Genomic DNA, 23194 nt, shown 5'->3' with positions numbered 1-23194 from the left:
TAAAACAAAGAGCTAAGAACTTTTGAGACTGTCCCTAATCCTAATGAATTCTACCCCCCTCCCCAAACCTAGACAACTATTTAGAAAATGGTTCAGTTAATATCCCTGTTGCTCCCATCTCCACTCCTTCCTTCTACCACCAGCACTCCAACACCTAGGATATTCCTGGAGTCAAAAATATTCTCTTCCTTCCCCTGGGAAACACTCCTTCCTACCCACCCCACCTCCATTTCATCACTGTTGAGCCTTTCCATAGACACGTGGCTGCTCCATACATAACAGACTGGCCATGGGCCACCTGGGCCTTCACCACCACCAGCCCAGCACCCAAGGTCATAAAGTCGGCAGGAGGCAAAGGCTCTAAAAAACAAAGTACAAACTTTATTTTGTTTCTTTACAAAGGCACAGTGGCCTTTTTTTTTCCCCATTTCTTAACAAAATATAATAGCTTCTCCCAGAACACAAAGACCTCAAAATTGTAAAAAACAACAACAGACAAAACCAAGAAAGGAAGGAAGGAAAGAAGGAAGAAAGAGGGAGAGAGAGAAAAAGAAAGAAAAAGAGAAAGAAAGAAAAGGACAGAGACAGCTGTGGCTGGAGGAGGGGGTAAACCTAGGGGGAAAGGTTGAGGGGGGTAAAGAATTTAACAGCTAATTCTAGTGCTGAGCCAGGTGGAAAGGGAGGAGGGGGCATGAGAAAACCCCAAACCAAGAAGCAACATACACAACCCACCCCCACCCAGGCCCCCAAACAGCCCCAGCCCAGCCAGACCCACAGCCCCCAAATCCATTTAAGTGCTTAAAGGGGAAAGAGGAAAAAACAAGAGGGGGAGAGGGGAGAGAGAAGGGAGGGGAACAAGTGGAGGACCGGACGGGGTGGTCACTGTTCCAGGGCTGGCTTCTAAGAGGACAGAAGAAATATCTCGGTATTTTTCTTCCCCTTTTTAAATTAAATGCGAAATGGTTTAGTGGAGAGGGGCCAGGGAGGTCCCTGACTTCCTCCCCAGCCTCTTCTAGCCGTGCCCTGGCCCCCCTGGTACCACCTGTGTCCCAGCTCTGCCCTCCATCCTTCCCCACCTTCTCCAAAGTTGGGTGTGTTGGCTTTGTTAAGAATTACAGTATTGAAAAGAGGTCATAAAAGAGACCCAAATGACATTGTAATTTTGTAAAAATCTCTCCGCTCTGAGAACTCGAGCATTTCTCCCCACTATTGCCCCTGCCCCCTCGCCCCCTGAGGGTGGGGGGGAGAGGAGGGCTGTGGGGGGGGTCAGGGGAGATCCCCATCCCCCGCTGGGTCCTCCTTGCTCTGGTCCATAGCATCACTGTCTGAGGCCTCTGAGTCTGAAGCTGTGTCAGAGGCAGGGGCTCCAGGGCAGGCCCGGACTGGCGGCTTCATGATCACCACCCGTCTCCGCTCTTCTTGCTCCTGTTCCTCCTGCTCTTGTGTGCCCTCGATGTGCTGGATTGCCTAAGAAGAAGGGGTTGGAGTAGGGGCAAGGACATTGATCAGGCCTCCAGCTCATGAGCTCCCTATACCCACAGCAGGCCCAGGACCTCACTCCCCAAAACCCAGCTCTTCCCAAAGCCTCCCTTCTCCACTAAGGTCTCTCACTAGGAGGCCAAGGCCTCTCAACTTTGGTCAGTCTAGGTGAGACACAGATAAGGGCAAAGGGGGGCCAAGGTGTCCCCTCCTGGCCATCTACACCACCACCTCCCATGCCTACAACACAGTTAAATATGCCAACAGCAAAGTGACAGGTAAGACCTAACTTACTACAGACAAGCTGGGCTGGGAATTTGGAAAACAATGAAGCTGGTTTTAAAAGTGCTTTTACGGAGTTGAGAAACGATTTTGTTAACAGACCAGGCTAGCCACTTTCCTGAAAAAAAGTTTTAGAGTTTTTTTTTTTTACCTCACTACCTATTAACTTAATAAAGGTATCTATAACTAACTATCTTCATTTCTCTATCAGAACTAAAAGTCTTTTAAATTTCCTCATATTACTCTCAGAGCTTGAGCAACTACATGATGAAAACCTGAATCTCTGATCTACCAGTCTGAGCCAGAGACGGGTCAAGCCTTCCCTTACATACTGGAGTACATCTGATGCCAGCCCACTTCCCTCCTGCGGACCACCAGATGACCCAGGAGTGAGAAAGCAGAGAAAGCACTCTGTTATACCCAAGGCCCCAAATGACCAGGCTCAGAAATTAAAGGGGCCCTAAAAGTCCCTGGCAGTGTTAAAGTCAGCATGTATAAATTCTCTGTTCTCACCTCCTCAAGGCCAGGAGAGAGCTCAGGCCAGCTCTCTCACAACTTTTCCCCACTCCCAACTCTTCCAAACCCTCTGTCTGACAATCCCTCTTCACTAGAGGGCTTTGTGCACATCCACTATCTCTGATCTTCTCAATGGATCTCTGGGACACATAAATATTATTCTCATTTTACAGATGAGGAAGCTCAGAGCAGTTTCACATAGTGAAAATGAAGATTTAATTTTTGCCCCCATCCACATTCACAGACCCTGTAGACCAGGAGCACACTTTGTCCCTCCCTTCTTTACCTGCACAATGGTGTCCAGGTTTTGCCGGGATGTGGAGACTGAGTTGATGACTGATGAAGGGCCCATGGTGACTACGTTGACATGGTGGGAGGGTGGGGGTTGAGGAGCAGGCACAATCACTGTGGGGTGGTGGGTGGGAGCTGGTGGAGGCCCATGGGGGGGCAGAAGCTGCAGAACAGACAGAGTATAAGAACTGGCCTCAAGATACAGGTTCTATCCCCCATCAGACTGATTATTCTCTCCTTCCTTGGTCCCCAACATCCATTCATACACCAAGTCCTGGCTACTCTCCCTATAAAATGTTTCTCACATCCATGAATACTTTCCATTATGACCACTCATCTCCCTAGTCTAAGTTCCTATTATATAATTTCTGGATTATTATAGGTGCCTCTTATTGGTCTCTCCCTTCAAATCATCCTGCATGTGTCGCAATAATCTTCTTCAAATGACAAGACAATGAAGGCATCTGAGAGCTGCCTTCAATTTGAACTCCTTGCTTAGCCTGACATTCAACCTCCCCAGTAAGCCTTCCATAGCACCAGTCCCCAGCACCTACCCCTAACATTCTAAGAAAGATGTTCTCCTCACTGTTTCCACAACATAACACGGGGACTCCCATTTCCATGCTTTTGATCCATAGTACGTCTCCCCCCTCCCACCCCACCCCCAGAAGAAATCCCTTCTCTGGGCCTCTAATCATCTTGAAACAGCCCAAATCCTTCATGAAGCCTTCTGTGACCAATGATGATCTCACTTTCTTCCTTGAACTCTCATGGCCTAATAATCTATCCAGTGGTTCCTATCCTTTAAGCATAAAGACCTCTTTTCCCCTTTTTAAGCAAAAAAAAAGTCAGGGACCCCACCCCACCTGAAAGTAATCATCCTACTGGTTGAGAAATAATAACTTAATAGTTACATAAAGTGTTTTAAGTTACAAAAAGCACTTTCTTCACCATCCTATGAGATAAGTAGCATCATTATTGCCCCAATTCTGTGGATGAGGAAAATGAGGATCTAAATGGTTAATGGCTTGCCTATAGCTAGTAAATGTCTCAAGTGGGACTGGAACCCAATTTTCCTGTCCCCATATAGAGCACTCTCTTCATTGCCTCTCAATATGTACGATGACACAATGACAGTTCACAAATCCCCTTCAATAATTCCACAACCCCCACGAGGTCCATAATCCATAGGTTGGGAACCACTGGTCTATACCACTACTAAATTAGGCCATTACAAACTGCCGTAACTTGCTCTGTAATTCTTTCATGTATGAATGCCGTGTATATCCCAAATGCCCTGTAAACCCTTTAAGGGCACCCTTTCATCTCACCAACAAAACCACTAGCACGGGGCGGGGTTTGAAGAAGGCATCAGTAAAGGCTCCCTGACTGCCAGACTGAGGCACAGCCTAGACTGTCAGTGCAGGAAAGGACTAGATCATATGGTCCAACCCACTCAGTATGTGGAGGAGATACCTGAGGCCTAGAATGGGAATGACCTGGAACCCAGGTTGCTTGGCTTCTGGCCAGGGATTCCTCCATTCTGCCAGACACACACACACACACACACACACACACACACACACACACCCCTCTGCCATGCTCACCTGTGTGCGGAGCTGCTGCTGTTGCTGTTCACGCTCCAGTTTCTCCTGGTGCAGCAATCTCACCTGCTCCTGCTGCTGCTGTAGCTGGACTTGCTGGGCAATCACCTTCAGCTTCTCAGGGTACATGTGAGCCTCCAGAGAACGCACCTGTGGGTAGGGCCAGCTCAGGAGACTGGGCCTGGGACCTTTCCTACCCCACCACCAACTTGAGATCAAGGGACCAAGGGAACAGCTCTCTCCCCCAGATCCCCAGAATTCCTATTAAAAGGCCAAGCCCATCTACCCTCAAACCCTTTGGAAGCTTTATAACTATAGAATATGGAATGTCGCAGCTAGAAAAGGACCTTAGAACACAGAATAGGGCAGAGCCTGGAGCAGCCAACTTAGAATGTCAGAGGTAGGAAAGACCTTAGAACATAGAACATTTAAAGCTAGAGAAGACCTTGGAACATAATACAAAGAATGTTCAAGGTGGAAGGGACCATAGAACATAGGCTCTGAGACTTTTTAAGGGTACCTCAGAAGATAGAATATAGACAGTTAAAGCCGGGAGAGAGCTTAGAAATGATTCAGTCCTGCCCCTTCATTTTACAGGTAAGGAAATTGAGGCCCAAGGACACATAGGTAGTAATGTGTCTGATTTCAGTCTGGTACTTTTCACTAATCCACAGCTATCTTGCTGAAAGTCAGAATTTTAAACGTCCCAAGCACGTTGCACAAAGTAAACAGACACTGATGCTTTTTTAAACACAAGAAAGTTAACTGCCTTTGAATTGATGACAGTAAGCGAACCAAGGAACCGTGCCTTGCCCAGCCCTTACTAGGAAAACTGGATTGGAGCTTGTCCCTTCACCTCCACCAGGGGGCGCAACAGACCTACACTATGAGGCTAATAAACCAAGGTGGGAGCTCAATGCTGCCCACCCCCTCCAACTCACCTGCTCCTCCAGCATCATTCGGACTGAACGCTCCTTGTCCAGCTGCTGTCTCAACTCGATCATCTCTCGCCTCAGGTCTTCAGCCTTCTCATCCTCCCAGATGTCTGGTGAGCCAATGCCCTCATCCTTATCCTCTGCCCTCCGCCGTTTGGGAGATGAGCCACTCAGTTCCTGGGCACCCCGAGGGGGAGGGGGAGGGAGTCAGTGGCCAATGCATCCCACCCAGGGAAGGATGTATGGCTGGTCCGGAGCCCCGTGGCAAGGGCTGGAGAAAGACGCCAGCCCCCATCCAAGCTGGGGACAATCAATGTATTGGCAGTCAAATGCAGGTGACCCTGATCCTAAGCAAACCCACCACATGAAAATCCAATTTGACTTAGAAGCTTTTCACCATAGGATTCCTTAAATAGCTAGCTCTCCTAATAAAATAGCATGGTATCATAAAAAGAAGGCTGGTCTAGGATTTAGGAGAACTGGGTTCTAATCCCAGATCAGCAAACAACTATGACCTTGATCTAAGATGGCTCAGTGGATAGAGCACTGGGCCTGGAGTCAAAAGACCTGAGTTCAAAGCTAGCCTCAGACAAAGCTAGCTGTGTGATCCTGAGCAAGTCATTTAACCTTTGTTTGCTTTAATCCACTGGGGAAGGAAATGGCAAACCATTCTAGTATTTTTTTTTTTTTGGCTAAGAAAATCACATGAACAGTATGGTCCGTGGGGTCATGAAGAATTGGACATGAATGAACAATTTAACAATAACTTAATTCTAGAGAATCCTAGCTTTAGGGCTAGAACGAGCTTTAGGAATCACCTAGACTTCTTTTTTTGTAAAATGGTGAATAAAGACCTGTCCGTCTTCTCCCTCCCATCTTACTTTTCCAACATCAAAGCAACCAATATCCTCAAAAATGCTTGCAAAGAGATCTACCTAATGCAATATAGTAGTAGTAGTTACAAAAAATCTGATTTATACAACTTCATGAGAATAGATGGATTAACAACTGAGGCACCCAACACCAACCCCCACTCCCCAATCCACAGACTCCTATCCAGATCTCTGATTTATCTAGTAGTTTGGGCTGTGCTTCTCACTTAAGGCCTTGCTTCAGAGGGCTTAGCACGTTGTTAGCTCACATGCAGGGGTCAATGCTCTTTGTAGGAGACAGGAGAATGGGTCAAGCTCAAGCCTCACCACCTTCAGAAAGTCTCCTGAGTTTTCCACTCTACCTTCGTCTTCCCCTTCTCTGATTACTATTACCATGCATCACTTCCCCGGGCTGCTTGTTTCCCTAACTACAACAGAAGCTCCATGAAGGAGGAAACTGAGGTCCAGGGAAAAAAGAAGGGACATAGTGAGTTAGTATCAGGGTCAAAAAGAGAACTCAGGTCTCCTGACTTCCAGGTCAGTATGTCCTTTCCCCTGAATCCCCACGGCTTATTGATCAGGTTCTATATCCCTGATCAGACTTGGTCCCAACTAACCGGGACACGTATTCTGTCATATAGGAAAGGAACCTCTTTGCTGCCCAGTTATGGGAAGGTTGACCAATGCCAGACAAGTGTAACTTATACCTCCCTCTGAGGTGTTTCCAGACCAGGGCCAATTGTGCTCTGGTGAAACAGTACTGACTAGGATGAATTCAGCCTGTGAAGGATGGTGACATGTCCCACCAGTCAGGGAGACAGGGGAAGAACCAGCAAGGACTTAGGGGTGGAAGCCTGGTGGCCAAGGTGCATCCTTACCTGGATGAAGCGTTTGAGTTGTGTGTTTTGTTGTAAGAGCCTTGTTTTTTCCTGCTCCAGAGAAAAGATGTATTCCGCTGTCTGTTGGAGAATGGCTGCCTGCCAGGGAAGGAGGAAGGGGAGGGTGCAATAGGTCAGACCTTCCACCCTGCCCTGGTCAGAATCAATCCATAAGCACTGATTAAGCCTTTACTGAGAGCCAGGCACTGTGCTGACCACTGGGGAGCCAGAGAGTGAGTACTCTCAAAGAGACCATCTTCTAATGGGGCAAAGGACATGCAAATAAACTGGTACAAACAAGATCCATACTGTGTCTGAGGGGAGGTAGCCTCAGCTGTTTACTCCCTTTCCAGCCCCCCTAGTTCCCAGGAACTAAGAACCGTTCCACCAAACTGTTTCTTTCTTTGGGGTTTTATAGCATGTCATTTCACAGCATCATAAGATTTAATGCTTTAAAAAGGGGGCATTTACAGATGAGGGAAATTTTGAAAAATAAAAGTTGATCTGCCCTTCTTGTTGTCTCCTGAACACACACACACACGCGCACACACCCCTTTGTTCATGCTATTCCTGCCACCTAAAATGCTTCTCCCTTCCTACCTCTCCCTTGGAATCCTAAAAGACTTAAAAGACCAAGCTCGTCCTGCCTCCTCCATGCCATCATCATTGCCCACCCCAGGCATCCCTTCCTTGCACTAGACTCCTATGGCCTTCCTGCCTTCTCTACTTTAGGGGAGAAACAGTCTTATTTTATATCCCTCACCATGTTGCCATGCACAGGGCTGGGCAGACACTCTCTGAATGGAGCAACACGCACGCTGAAAACCCACTCGCCCAGTTTCCATTCATTACAGAGGTGGGGGACTACAAGGGCAGAATACTGCATATGCTGTCAGACATGACGACTGTATTGGTTAGTTGGTTTTGCTGAATTGTCTTTTTTCTCTTGCTTTATAAAATCTGTTACAGGGGATGGTTCACTAGATAGTGACAGGGGAATGCTATATCTGGAAACGGATGTGAGATAAAAACAAAAAGCATCTATCAAAATTAAACCTTTTTTTTCCTCACAAGAAAACTCATTTGCTGGTCATTCAAACTGTACAATTTAACAAGCTAAGAAGTTAACCTCCTGCTACGGAAAACACACTGTACTAGGTGCTACACAGCAAAGACATGAGACCTACCCTACTATCGAGAAGCTTATAGTTTAACACAGTCAAGAGTCACAAAGATCTGGTAACAACAATGACAAAAAGTTCTGTCACCACCTCCCTTCTCCCCCTCCCCTCTCTTCCTTATACAAAGAAGAAAAAAGACGAGACAATCAGACTTGAAAAGAAGAATCATACTTTGGGAAACATTTGACAAAACTGGCATTGATTCCCCTTTATTTCTAGCCAGAGTCCAATGAGAAAGGGCTCAGCCTGTGAAATAATCACCCCAGGAAACTTTCTTTCCTGCTTCTCTCCCAGGCTGAGTCCTACTCACCTTGCTGAGTTTCTCTCCATCTGTGTGTGGGATGAGGGTTTTCAGGGACTGGAACCCTGCATTAATGCTCTGCATCCGCCTTCTCTCATTGCTGTTGGCAATCTCCCGACGTATCCGACGCTCCTGGTCCCTCTGAGTCTCTGGGGTCAGTGGAATGTTGGCCAGGCTGTAAGGGGAAAGGAGCCCATCACTCAATCAGCAAGAGACCTCCCGGTGGGAAGGAGAGAGGGACATAAGCTGGTGCATCTCCTCCTGCATACTCATCTCTACCAGTCTTCCTCCAATAGCTCTCCTGCCTCCTTTCCCTTACATATCTCCAGAGAGAAAAGGAGGGGAGGGTTAAGAAGAGAACACAAAATCCCACTTCCTAACCCAGTATATATCCCTGATTTCTTTGTCCTAAAACATCCTCCTTCTAGCTTCAAAGGGAAGGAGGGCTCCCGGTCAAGAATCTGCGGATTTAGTAATACGGCCAACGTTCCCCTAAACCTTCCATGGTTTTATATACTTTCCTTTTTTTCTAAATACATTCCAGGGATATGAACATAGTCCCATCATCCATCTCCATCTGACACCAAGGTAAAGCAGAGAGCCAAGCTGACCCGGTGACCATTCCTACTCCGCTACTTCTGGTTTGTCCCCTGATCTGATGAGACTCAAGTCCAAAAGGTCTGGACACACCTCTGATGAACAAGGAGGTTTACAGCCACATAGAAGTTTATAGGTCATTCACAGCATCGGAGACACTTAGCAGGATCAGGCCTCTGAGACGGGACCAAGAAGCAATTCAGGTAAGGCCAAGGTTACCATCACAGGTTAGAAACTGGCTTCAAAAACCCTCCATGAGTCATCAGGGATTGATCAGTTCTCTCAGGCCCCCTTGAACCTGTTTTTATGTCCAGCTTGTACTTCAATCATAGAATTTAAGAAATGGAAGGTACTGTAACGATCACTTAGTCCAACCTCTGTCTTTTTACAGACGATGAAACTGAGAAGGGAAATGAGCTGTACTACACTGGGAGGCACCAGAAAGAACACAGTCTCTAAAGTCAAAGGACCACGATTCAAATCCTGCCTCCGACAAGTACTAACCACATGACCTTGGGCAAGTTACTTAACCTCCTTCAGCACGTGCTAGATCAGGCCTCTGAGGTCCCTTCCAGCTCAAAATCTATGATCTAAGATCACAAAATGAGACCAATGGGACATATGGACTAGAACCCCAGTGTCCTGGTTATTAAGTGTATTATGTGTATACACACATGCATACGGGGAGTCTCAAAAGTCTTAGTGATGTTTTTAAGCTATGAAAGTTTTAAACTACACTGAAAATTTCGGGACACCCAGTATATATCCCTGATTTCTTTGTCCTAAAAGATCCTCCTTCTAGCTTCAAAGGGAAGGAGGGCTCCCGGTCAAGAATCTGTGGATTTAGTAATACAGCCAACATTCCCCTAAACCTTCCATGGTTTTATATACTTCCCTTTTTTAAAAATTTTTTTTATTAAAATTTTAAGCAACTGGGGTTAAGTGACTTGCCCAGGGTCCCACAGCTAGTAAGTGTTAAGTGTTTGGTCTGAGGCCGGATTTGAATTCAGGTCCTCCTGACTTCAGGGCCGGTGCTCTATCCACTGCACCACCTAGCTGCCCGGTTTTATATACTTTCCTTAGATGCCCTCTTTCCAGATTAAAACTGTCTTGCTGTTCATCTAGTTAGCCCACCCTCACATCCACTTGTTCCTTCCCAACTACCCCACATCATACCATGATCCGGCACCCTCCTCCTCACAGGGATTTCCTCTCTGCTCCAACTTCCAAGGAACCCACTCTATCATCCTAACGTCATCCTGCTGCACCCCAGAGGAGGCTACACTACCTTACTTCAAAAGGACAGGACAGGACACCCAACATCCTTTGGGGTCATTCCACTGTTAAAGAACAGCCAACAGAGCCCACGAGGGAGAAGGACAATGCGACTTTGGGTAAGGGAGGGGAATGTTGATCATAAGAAGAAGCTGGGGGTAGGGGGAATGGAAGAGAAAATTTAGCAACAGGGACAGACGGACAGATAGAGTCTGCATAACAAATGCCACCACTCCCAAGGGGCCTGTGTGTGTGGCCTAGGATGAGAAGTATCCCCCCCAGTTCCCATTCTGGGTCCTTTCCCCCCTTCTCCCCTAAACTAATGGCTTCCAGATGCTGTGATCCCAGCAGAGGCCAGCTGGCCCCACCCAAAACCACAGCTCCTGCCTGCTTCCTGCCAAGCCCCCTCCCTAGGCGACCTGCCCCAGGGACAGGGGAGTGGGCCCCAGTCCCCCTCTTTTCTCACAGTATCCTCCCTCATAACCTTGAACCAGGAGGAGAATCAACAGCAATCTTGGTACCTCCAATCCCATCACTGGGAAATCCTACTAAGTAAAAGGAGGCTGGGGGGAGGGAGGCCCTCAGAAACCCGAATCCAGCCTTCAGCAAAGTCATTTTCTCCATCAAGGAGTCCTCAGAAATCAGTACTTACCTCCTCACATACACACAGTAATAGGAAACCCAGCATAACTCTTTGACTCAGCACAGGTTAAAAAGGGTCATCCCTGGCTCCTTTCCCCATTCCAATTTCGGTGGGGAAAAGAAAAAAAGAGAGAAGGGGGCTTATCACCAAAACCCAGGAAACAAATACAATATCTAGAATAGTTAGCTCCTATGACAAAGAAAGAAAAACTGAGGATGACAGTCAAGAGCACCAGATCCACCACTATCTCATCTGGTGACCCTGGCCAGTACAGTTTTGGTTTCCTCTACTGTCAAATGAGAATAACCCTACCCTTCATGAAATAACATCCCTCCCAAATCATCTTATGTATAAATATATATTTACTAACTTTAAATATATGCTATTTTTGTGTCCCAGTTGTCTCCCCCATTAGAATGAAAACTCCTTGTGAATGGAGATTGTTTTGTTCTTTGTACTTTGATCCTTAGCACCCAGCACATGGGAGGCACTTAATTTAAGTTTACAAAGTGTTTGAAGTTTGCAAAGCACTTTACATACATCATGTGATTTGAACCTCCAAACAAATCCTGTGAGATAGGTACTACAGATATCCCCATTTTGTAGATGAAGAAACTGAAGTTCAAATTGGTTCAGTAATTTGCCTATGGTCACACAACTACTAAGTGTAGGAAGCAGGATTCTAATCTAGCTCTTCCAGACTCTACAACACGCTACCCACTGCTTACAACCCCAAGGAGGGAGTCAACGTTAACAAGTTTCATCCTACTTCTCATCTGATACCAACACAAACATATACACATACACACACACATAAACATACTTGAGCTCTCTCTCTCTCTCCCTCTCCCTCTCTCTTTCTCTCTTCACCGAAGAAAATACCATACCATAGGTATAATGGAAAGTGACCAGAGAGGCCTCCTTCTAGAGCCTGGCAACTAAACAGTCTGTCTACAGGGGGTCACCCCAAAGAGCTGGAGGCCAAATATTGACCTTAGGGGTAGCTCTAAAACAAGGCAGCCCTCCCCCAAGAAGGACAGGATCAGACCCAAATTCTCTGGACATAGGATATCAGACCTGGAAGGAACTCTCATTCATTTTGCAAATAGGGAAAATGAACTCAAATGATGAGCGACTTGATCTTCATTTCTGTCTTTTTAGCACCAGAGTCTGGCACATAGCAGGTAATAAATATATGCTTGTTAAATGAATGAACAAACATTGGTTTAGACTTGCTGAACTGAATCTCCCAAGGGCACATAACAAAACAGAGTATTATCAGTACCACTGGGTTTGTAACTATGTTTCTCTTGTCTCCCAGTCCACCTAACCGCACATAATGTCAACAACGTCTTCACTGGTGTGAATGGTGTGTGTAAGGAAAGTGGGGGGAGGAGGGTCGGTAATGTTAAAGGTGGGCCATGGAATCAGAAGTTATAGAGACCTGACCAAAGTCAGCCTTAGGATACTGACCAGAGCTCCCAGGATTTCTTGGCACAGGAAACAATAGAAGCTTACTGAACCGACTGGATGAAAAACAATGGATTTTGGAGTCAGAAGGCCTGGATTCAAATCTACCTCTTGTTAGTGGTACAACTTTAGGGTGCCCTCCCCTCTCCAAGCCTCAAGGAACTCATCTGTTTGGTTAGATTAGCTGGTAGATCTTTCTTTCTAGCTCCAAATTCTTTGTTCCAAAGATTCCCCAGGGATTCAGCCCCACCCCCACCCCTTTCAGGGAACAGCTATAATCTCAAAACAAAGCTGGGTCCTTTAACTACCCAAAGCTGAGGTTAGGGTAGAAAGTTTCCCAGGGGCTCATAGGGAAGGAAAGGAATTGTCCATTCTTAAGCCTATACAGAAGAGACCTAAACTTCTTCTGGGACTTATGAGATCATCCAATATTAAGAAGTCGGCTCCTTAAGAGTACGCTTTCCAGAAAGGTCAAAGACCAGGCAGCCTGAGCATCGGATTGGGGCACAGAGCAGGGCTGGGGAAATCAGGGGAAAAAAAGTCTTGCTTTCTAAGACACTGTGCTTTGCCACTAATTCACATTAGTGTACCCCCTACCCCCAGAAATTCCAGATACTTCCTCTTCCTGGAACGTAGTCCCAGCTCCATTACATCCCAGGGACCTGTTTCCCCAGTTGAGAAATCAAATGGGGAAAATGATGGCAAAGTGCTTTGGAAATCATAAAGCTAGGGCACACTGACATGGCATATTGGAAAGAGCCCTGGCCTCTGGATTTATAATCTGTCATTTACTAGCTATGGGAGTTTAAGCACCTCACCTCCTCTCTAAACCTGAGGGGATTGATCTGTATTTTTCGTATTGGGGCCTTTTCTTTCTTTTCCATAGTCCTATATCTAAATCAAGAGGACCTGAGTTCAAATTCCACCCCCACTGCTTACTACCTACATGACACTGAACAGGTTAGTTTTCCTCTCTGTTTCAAAGAGGAGAAAGCATTCTGGAAACCTGAAAGCCCCGTACAAATGGATGGTGTGATTATTTTCATGTCTACTCTCCCATTTGATTACTCCCTGCAAGGCAGGCGAGAATGTGATTATTCCCTCCATTTTATGAATGAAAAAGCTGAGGCTAGGGTGAGTCAAGCAATTCATCCAAGACCAGCAAATGAGTTTGTAAAGAAGGACCTTTCTGCATCCCCAGCACTTAACACAGTGTCTGATACATAACTTAGTAAGAGTTTAGAAAATGCTTCTTGACTAAGTCCCCATACTCCGTCCTGCCCTTGGGTCCCAAATGATTCTTCTGAAGCTAGACGTGTAACTCCCACCACCACCCCTCAATTCTGGAACCCAAAATGCTCCTTCAAAACCCACAGGTAAAAAGGGGTAGCTAGTGTTGGTCTTCGGCTATTCGAAAATTTCTTTCCCTCAAGATGGGGCCAGGACAAGGACCTCGGGACCAGTTTTGTGACCACAATAATAACTCCCGACTTGGTCGGGGGGAGGGAAGACAGGGGAGGTTCCCTGTATGTCTAGCTGTTCTCTGGAATCCCGTCAGAGATCAGAGTTTAGAAAACAAGATAGAGTCCAGCAAGGACTGCCGAGTATTAGGAGCTGGTGTTCTTTTGTTCCACTCAAATCCCTTCCCTCCCATAGACTTTCCCACCAATTCTCCTCTCCTGCCACGCTCCCTATCATTTCTCGGCCTGGCTTACTAGAAATACTGCTTTGGAGTTAGGAAGACAGGGCTCAGAGCCAGACAACTTTGGACATGGCATCTCCTTTCTCACAGGAAGCATATGGGGTAGTGGACTGAGCATCAGACTCAAGCCAGGAAGAGTCAATCCTGCCTCGGGTGCTCATGAGCAACTTAAGCATGGAGTAATTCATTGAACTTTTCTGCCCCTCAGTTTCCTCACCTGTAAAATGGCAATAATAATAACACCCATCTTACAAGGGTTTTATGAGAATAACATCGAATAATAGCTGCAAAGGCATTACAAATATTAACGCTATATAAATGCGAGTTATTATTAAAATGAAAGGGTTGAACTAGATGTTTTCTTAAGTCCTTTCTAACTCTATGTCCTAAGGCTCTTTCCAGCTCTGGCTGATCAATCATTCACTGATTTCTAGGATCCTCCCCAAACTCTATTATCCAGCATGGGAGGTAAGAATGGAGAGGCAAAGCTATGTTCTGATTAAATTTTTTTGGTTGGTTTCTCAAAAATCTCATTGGAGCATAGAGATAACACTCCTGGTTCTCAAATGCCATGACAAAAAAAAAAGTAGAAATGTTGGTAAGTTTTATTAATCAATCATCAAGCATATATTAAATGCCTGCAGTGTTCTAAGACAGTGTGCAGAGTGCTAAGAATACAAATATGTTTAAACCATTTGCTAAGGCATGAAAGAACTGTGAGCCAAAGAGGTGGAGAAAATACACTGATGAACTGCAGACCACTGAATCATCAAAGAAGTTTCTATCTGTGCCTCACTCGGATTGCCCCTTTCAAAAGAATTAGAGTGCAATAAAATGTGCCATATTGTGCTGAAATATGGGTTGTCCTCAAATATAGGCTGCAGCTCTAAAATGAAATCTTTTTGAAAGAAAAAAATAGAAAGATATATACACCAATTACAGATCACACTCAGGTCTTCAGTAAGCCAAAAATGGGGGGAAAACATCCCTGTATTCAGCCCAATATGGTACTTAACACTAAAGCTATATTAAGACCAATTTAATCTTTCTTTGAGGATTCATAAGGCACTTGAGGACCTTACTTTGCCTGGGGAGGTCATCGTGAGCAATAATTATCATTGTCCTTTAAATGGACTCGAGTACAGGAAAGATCCCAGCTGAACAACTGCCTGCCACACAGAATGCCAGATAGACTAGCTTGAAGCAAACTGCCAAAAAAGCTGGTCTTAGAGCCAACATCAGATCTGTGTGGAAACACACTCCTTAGAGGTCTTCTTGTTTTAAGGATGGGGAGAAGGTGGAGGAGGAGGGTGCTATGGGCACATTGGCAGTCACTGGGGCAGGGGTAGTCCTGATGCCTGCCCCATGAGTTCAAAAGAAAACCTTTTTTCACCCAACCTTACGTCCCTCTAATGAGGTGGAGGTTTTTATTACTAGAGGTAATGTGGTATAGTGGACAGTGTTGGACTTGAACTAGGAAAGATCTTAGTTCAAATCCTGCCTCTGATGTGGGACTTCAAATATATAACTCAACCTTTCCAAGCCTTAGTTTCCACATCTGTAAAATAGGGATAATAATACATCTGGTACCTATTTTACAACGTTATTTGGGAGGCTCAAATGAGTTAGGGTACAAAAGACCTTTGCAGATTTTAAAGTGTGATAATAAACAGGGTATATATAGTATACTGGAGCCAGTTCTAGAGAGCCAATTAAAATCTTTCAGTGTGAGCATTTACACTTCGGAAATTGGCAAGCGCCAAATCAGGGCTTGATTTATTGTTTTATTGATTGTCTAGACTTAAGTGGAGAACGTTAAAAATGAAGATTAAACCTGAAGTGTGTCAGAGAGAGCCAACTGCTAAACAATTACCAGCACATCCCTGGATAGAAATGTCAGTTAATGGCATTCTTCCTTCTGATCAACCACAATAATCCTGTGAGGCAGGTGATTGTAATATTCCCCATTTTACAAATGAGGAAACCAAGGCTCGGGAGAGGCCATATTCACATAAGCAAATAAATGTCAGTGTAAACGTGTCATCAAACACCAATTCTTTGAAAAAAGTCATAGGATAATAGATTTTAAAATAAAAGGGGCCTCTAGTGTCATCTAACAAAACTTTCTCATTTCACAAAGAGATAACAAAACTCATATCCAGAGAAATGAAATAACCAAAGAGGGATTAAGAGGCAGTGCCAGGGCAGCTAGATGGCACAGCAGATAGAGCACTGGCCCTGAAGTCAGGAAGACCTGAGTTCAAATCCAGCCTCAGACCAAACACTTGACACTTACTAGATGTGTGACCCTGGGCAAGTCACTTAACCCCAATTGCCAAAAAAAAAAAAAGGCAGTGCCAAGATTCTAACCCAGGTCCTCTGACCCCACATCAGGGCTCTTCAATGAATCAATCAATCCACAAGCATTTAAGGGTTTACTAGGAGGGCACTATATTAATGCTACAAATAGAAGTCCTTAAGAAACTGATGGTAGGCGAGAAACTGAATTCCACTGAGAAAAGTATTAGTTTACTCAATTGTAAAACAGGAACAAGTCTTGCCCTACCTATACCACAAGATTGTGGTGTGGCTCAAATGAAGAAAAAAGTTATAAATGCACTTTGCCAACTGCAAATCACTATGTAGTACAAAGGATTGTTATTATTATTTAGCAGAACCTTAGAGGGCAGGAGTAGCTAGCTACCAAGGTAAACTTAAAACACAAGGCTAATAGTCACTTTTCCAGCTTATTACACAAGATTCAATCTCTGGTCTTCCTGTGCTATCCAATGGTCTCTGAAACTGGTACTTCCTTCTCTTTCCAGGACATTTCCATTCCTAACCCCCTGGTACTGGTGTCAGAAGCTAGAAGAAGACCCAGTAGCAACCTGGAAGCTTCTGGATTCTAGCTCCCAGCCACCACCTGGAGTCATGTAAGACCTTATATCCAAGGTCTCTGTCCTAAATTTCTCAGCTCTATACCTGGGATCATAGAATTAGTCTAAACCTCTAGCAGGATCAAGTGAGGTAACTGTATGTAAAGCACTTTGCAAAACTCAAAGAGCTCTATAAATGCTGGATTTATTATTTTATAGAAGAGGAATATAAGGTCTGGGGAGGTTATAAGTTACTTGCTCCAAATCACATATAGTTAAGTAAATAGCATCCATTTCCAAGGAGGTTCAAAATACGACTCATATTGTCCTGCATCAGAAAGTCACATGTGTATGAGGGAAAAAATTAGTTACATTTTGAACCTAATACCCTTTCATCAAGTGAGACCAGCTTAAGTTGGGAAACTTAAGATGAGTGGGACTTAATGTTACTTATTTTTTCAAAGTTTTATCTAAGCAATACTCATCCAGAGTTGATTCTAATTCCTAGTAAGTAGCAACCTAACACTCCCCAGCTGAAGGAGGCACTGCCTGCTATAAGCAAAAACCAAAGAACATTACAGCTAGAAAGGACCTTAAAGACCCATTTCCCAATTCCTCAACCTGGCTTTCAACACCTTTCCTTGGGCAAGTGACTTAACCTCTGCTTGCCTCAGTTTCCTCAACTGCACAATGTGGATAATAACAGCACCTTACTCAAACAAGATAATATCTTAGCACGGTGTCTGGCACATAGTAGGTACTTAATCATACTCATTCCCTTCACTTCCCAAAACCTTTCTCCACCTAATCAGTAACAACAATAATAAAAAATTTATTCCTACAGTGCTTTTCAGGTTTACGAAGAGTTTTCCTCTTATAACTACCCCATAAAATACGTAGTATAAGAATTATTATCTCTGTTTTACAGATGAGGAAACTGAGCTTCAGAGCTGATGGATGACCCATTCAAACATCACATGGAGAGTAAGTGTTGGAGCTGGGGATCTGAAACTGTTTCCATTCCAAGGCTGGTGCTCTTCCCCCACCTCACTCTTACTTCCCCTTACGAACAGGGTTCTGATCTGGTCAGGCCATTGCCATCAGAGGGAGCATTGCATATAATGAACTTGGAGTCAGGGGAGCCTGGGGTTCCTTTCACACTAGGTTCCACACCTCCAAGCTGGGGAGCAAGTTGGTATCTCTCTCTGGATATCAATTTTCTTAATTTGCGAAACTGAAAGAATAGCCGAAGCATCTATCTCAAGGCTGTTATGAGGACCAAATGAGAAATAATGTATATAAATTCCCTGTAAACCTCAAAGCACTATTATGTGTGTGTGTGTGTGTGTGTGTATATATATAATATATAAAAATAAATGTATGTATGTGTGTGTATATACATATATGTATATACACACACATACACAGGTAAACACACCGCTCACCCAATTCCTACCCAGAAGAGGCTTCCCACCAATACTCTCTACATTTCCAAATCTTTCCCTTCCTTCAAGTCCCCCCCCTCATTCTCCCTGAAACTTGGTGTAGTGGCCACAGCCCTAAACTCAAAGAAAATCTGGGTTCTAAAGATCCAATCTGCCATAAACTCGATATATAACATCAGGCAAGACATTTTCCTACTCTGGGTCTCAATTTCCTATAAAATGACAGATTTGGGCTGGATCAGGGGTTCTTAACCTGGGGTCCATTACTGCATTTCAATATACTTTTCCTTTGTAAACCTTGGTATTTTACTTTATGCATTTAAAAGCATGATTCTGAGAAGGGGTGCAAAGGCTTCAACAGATTGCCAAAGGGGTCCACAAAACAAAAAAGGGTTAAATAAGACCAATTCCAGCTCTGACATTCATCCTCCATTTCTCTGACCATTGCAATCCAATGATTTCTCCCTACTGGTAAGCACTCAGCACACCATCACAATTTCCTCAGTATCCTAAGCGCAACATCAAAAGTTTTTCCTTGCACTTGGCCTAAATCCCTTGTACTACTGTTCATGCCCATTCCCCCATTCGGAGAAAGGCTGATGTCAAGGACAGACTTTGCACCTGCTTCACAGGGCATCTGAGTTAGACAAGGACTGTGTATATATAAGTTCAGGGGTGTGATCTGACCCACAGGACACTGAAATCTAAAATCAGGCCACAAGCTCATACCAGGTGGGTAAACAGCTGTTCTGGGCTGGTGTTTCTGCCATATCTCGCACTTTCAGAAACCAGTGTAAGGAAGGCATCCCTTATTTTAGATTAGAGCAGACCCAAATTAAGGGAAGAGAAACACATTAAGAGTACTTGCCAGCACAAACAAGGGTTCCAACAGGCCCACAGAAGCTTCAGACCCTGGGTTTCAATTTGGTAAGATGCCCAGGAACCTCATAGGGAAAGGGTTGCCAAGTGGTCAAAACAGAATTCCTAGGAATCCCATTCTCCACATGCTCAGCCCCGGCTGACTGGACAGCAGCTGCCTCCTGGCTGACTCTGCTTCCTTTCCTAAATCTCCCTTCATACTCCTCCTCCCCTACCAGACTGGCCTCAGTGCTTGGAATGCCGTCTCCTCTTGCCTCATCAATCCATAACTAATCATCCTTCCAGGGGCCAACTTAAAATCCCCCTTTTCTCCTCCTCTGAGAAGTCTACCCTGACTTTCCCAAACACACTGGTTATCTTCCTGTATCTTTACCCTTGTGTGCTCCTGATTTAGCTCCTTAAGATCAAATAAAATCGAAGAGCCAGAATTTCAATAGTACTTGACCATTTTACAAAATGCTTCCCTCAATAATCCTGAGGGGTACACATCAGTGCAAATCCTCATTTTACATCTAAGGAAGCTGAGGCTGAGAGACAGGTTAAGTGATTGGCCCAAGGTCACTAAGCCTGTAATTGGGTCCAGGTCTCCCGACTTCTAGTCAATACTCTTTCCACTGTATACCATACTGACTCAGAGCTGAAGGAATGCTAAGCATTCTAATACATCCCCTTCATTTTACAGCTGAGGAAACCGAGACAGTGAGAGAAGTGCCTTGCTTAAAGTCATCTGGCATACAGTATCTTTTCAGGTCTGAGTGTTAATCTTATTGTGTAGGTAAATTTTTTGAGGGAAGGCATCAGGTTTATTCATACTAGCAACAAACTTACACTTTCACAGATTTCTTCAAACTTGTGAAGTAGGTGGTTCACAGGTTTCTATCACTGGCAGAGTTGAAAGAGTACAAGGCCTGGAGTCAGGAAGACTCATCTTCCTGAGTTACAAATCTGGCCTGACACTTATAGTACTAGCTGTGTGACCCTGGGCAAGTCACTTAACCCTGTTTGCCTCAGTTTCCCCATCTGTAAAATGAACTGGAGAAGGAAATGGCAAACCACTCCAGTATCTCTGCCAAGAAAGCCCCAAATGGGGTCACAAAGAATAGGATGAGACTGAACAACAACATAAAGAAACTGAGGCTCAGGGAGAAAAAAAATAACATTGCCAAGGTCAAACAACTTATTAAGAGGTCTTCTAAGTCCACAGCTATTTCCATTAGACTATGAGGGTCTTCTATACATCCCCAATGTCAGTCCTAGGAAAGTTAATCATATGACATTAGCACTGAGACCTCAGAGACCATCCAATTTCAAGCCCTTTATTTTACTTAATTGATTACATGATCGGCAGAGCTGGACAGTGTGAATGGGAGGAAGCTACCGATCCTGACAGTGAACTTGAAATAAAGATCCAAGGCTAATAACTGATTAGTTTTCTCATTTTCTTTCCGCTCTCAAAAGATGACGCTCCCCCCCTCCCCATTAACCAACCCAGTCCTAGTTCCCTAAGCCAAGAGTTCCTGTCCTTACCAGTGTACCTTTCCACTACCCCACTCCCAGGAGAGAAATTTGGGAGGGGTTCCACTACGACTCTGCAAAGGTAAGTTAGTGGGGTCTGGGTGCGCACAGTCATAAGACTCCAGAAAATTCTCCCTATTGAGCATAAGGAAGTGAGGAAATGGACGGGGTCCCACATGTCATGTCCCTTCAAAGTCCTGGTCAATTTATCCCAAGAAGCCCCGAGAGTTTGGGGGCATTTCTGGAGGGAGGGCCCCGAGTTGGCTGCTCCTAAGTAGCAGCCACCTGCCCAGACACACGGTGTTTGCCAGTCATGGAGTCTACTGGGGCGTGAGGGCTGCCCAACACCCCCAAAACCATTCGCACAAAGTTAAGGTCCCAGAGAGTCCAGGCTCGCAAACTTCCCCCTCCCCAAATCATGCTGGGTAGTAAGGACCAACCCTGCACAAACACAGAGTGCTTGGAAACTAAATTCTTTCAGTTTCTGCCTGGGGGTTGGCGGACGTGCTGTCTGGGAGTTTGTGGCAGAGACCCACGTGGAAAAGGACAGAACGAAACCGGCGGCGGGAGGAGGGAAAGTGGCCCCCAGCCTAGGGTGGGGAGGGGGAGGGGGAAGTGGGCCTACCCCGCAACTCGTGGTAAATCTGTCCCGTCCGGAGTTCCCTGCCCCTCCCCCTCCCGCGTGGACCATGCTTTGTGCATGGAAAGCGTGGCCCGGGCAGCGCCTACAGCTCCCACAATCCCGCACACGAGGGGCCCGCGAGAACTACATCTCCCAGGAGACCGCGGGCGGAGATCCGCCTACTCCAAGAGGGCTGCAGAGTCACGTCCAGGCCTTGCTGGTAAACAGCGCCCCAGCGCTGGCGAGCCGCCCCCAACGTGTCCAGGGGTCACCGGCGGCCCCCTCCCGGGCGACTCGCTCCAAAAGCGCCCGGCTCACCCCTAACCCACAGGCACACACAACACACACGCACACACAACACACCACATACACACCACACACACACACCAAGGGACACCCCCATTCCTACCCGGCTGTTTGCAAACACGCACATCGCCTCCCCCCTTTCCCCACCCCCATCCGACCAGAGCAGCCCGGAGGAGCAGCATGGCTGCATTGTAACCACTGCCGCCTGCAACCTGGCCCCGTGCACGCCCCAGCCCCGCAAACCAGTACCCCGCGGAGTTCCGTCCCTCTCCCTCTCCCCCCCCCCCCCCCCCAAAAAAAAAAAAAAAAAAAAAAGCCCTTCTCAGCGCCAAGCGAGAGCCAGAGTGAAGGGGAGGAGGGAAAGGAAGCCGCCGCGGGAGAGGGGGAGGAGGAGGAAGAGGGGGAGAAAGCGACCAGCATGGCCGGGACTGCTGCAGAACCACGTGGGTCTGTTTGCAATTTACAAACGTCGCGACTCGCTGGCTTGCACCAGACAAAAGTAGCTGGGGCGCGCTCAGGGGCTGCCTGGGGTCCCGGCGCTCTAAAGGAGAAGCCCCAGCGAGCCTCCGCACGCGGTGCAGCAGCCCCTCTGCTCCCGGCGGCGCCTAAGAAAGGAGTCGGGCCGGTGCCATGCCATGCACACACATGCGCCGAGGGCAGGCTGGCCAGGGGTTGCATTAGGGGAAAAAAAAGGTGGGGGAGCGGTACACACCTACAGAGCCCTCCTATCACTTCTTTCTCTGTTTTCCTGAAATGTTGCAAAGAGGGCACCTTCTGAGCGGGCACCATGAAATACTCCATAGCGATCAGCACCCCCCTTCTCTGCAAAAGCCAAGTCCGTGGTCCCGATCCGCAGGAGAATGCAAAATGGAAATCCGAATCAAAGGGCAGCGTCGGAGGTGCTGGCTCTCCCGGTCCCAGATGCTGGCGGCAAGGGGGGGGGAGAAGGAGGGGGAGGTCTCTCCGGCCTGCCTCCCCGTGCGTGTGTGTGAGTGTGTGTGTATGTGTGTTTGCAGCTGATCAGATGTCTGTTTCAAGGCGGGAAACAGCTGGTGAAAACTCAGCACTCCCCCGGCCTCCTTCCGCGGAGTAAGGAATTGCATGTAAACAAAGGACTATTTGCAGCGCCCCCCCCGGGCTGGCGGGAGACTGGGGCGAGAGGGGAGCGGAACCCTGGGGATAGCCTTTGGCTAGGGGCCCGCACCACTTCTTTTCCGCCAAGGGGGCTGGGGGGTGCGGTGGGCGGGCTGGAAAGGGACTGTGTGAATGAAGCAAACTGTCTGAGCTTCATGCGCCACTATGGGTGATGAGGTCCATCAGCTGACAGGTTGGCAAGCATTGCAAAAAAAAAAAAAAACCCACCCCAGCAACTGAGAGAAACGCAGTTCGCCCCTGGGAGTCCGACCCCGAAGCTGCACTAGGTGCTGGAGGGGTGTGCATGCATCCTTGCACCCTCACCCCACGGCGTGGTAAGGAAGGAGAGGAAGAGAAGGGATTAGAGATTGGGAAGCTTTATTCTTGCTTT

General features: G+C 46.4%; 1 protein-coding gene across 1 annotated transcript; it reads right to left on the bottom strand.

Annotated features, from left to right (window-relative positions):
• Positions 1-760: 760 nt before the first annotated feature.
• TFAP4 (transcription factor AP-4) lies at positions 761-22739 on the bottom strand. Its single transcript, XM_027859608.1, has 7 exons — positions 22382-22739; positions 8349-8514; positions 6858-6956; positions 5114-5284; positions 4176-4322; positions 2564-2731; positions 761-1467 (listed from the first exon to the last, which is right to left on the bottom strand). The coding sequence occupies exons 1-7, from the start codon at positions 22468-22470 to the stop codon at positions 1267-1269; spliced, it is 1041 nt and encodes a 346-aa protein (XP_027715409.1). The 5' UTR covers positions 22471-22739; the 3' UTR covers positions 761-1266.
• Positions 22740-23194: the final 455 nt, after the last annotated feature.

Source organism: Vombatus ursinus, unplaced genomic scaffold (genome assembly GCF_900497805.2).
Source record: "Vombatus ursinus unplaced genomic scaffold, bare-nosed wombat genome assembly UNPS02014171.1, whole genome shotgun sequence".
Taxonomy (NCBI): domain Eukaryota; kingdom Metazoa; phylum Chordata; class Mammalia; order Diprotodontia; family Vombatidae; genus Vombatus; species Vombatus ursinus.
The sequence above is the reverse complement of the archived record's forward strand: the minus strand, read 5'-3'. Positions and strand labels throughout refer to the sequence as shown.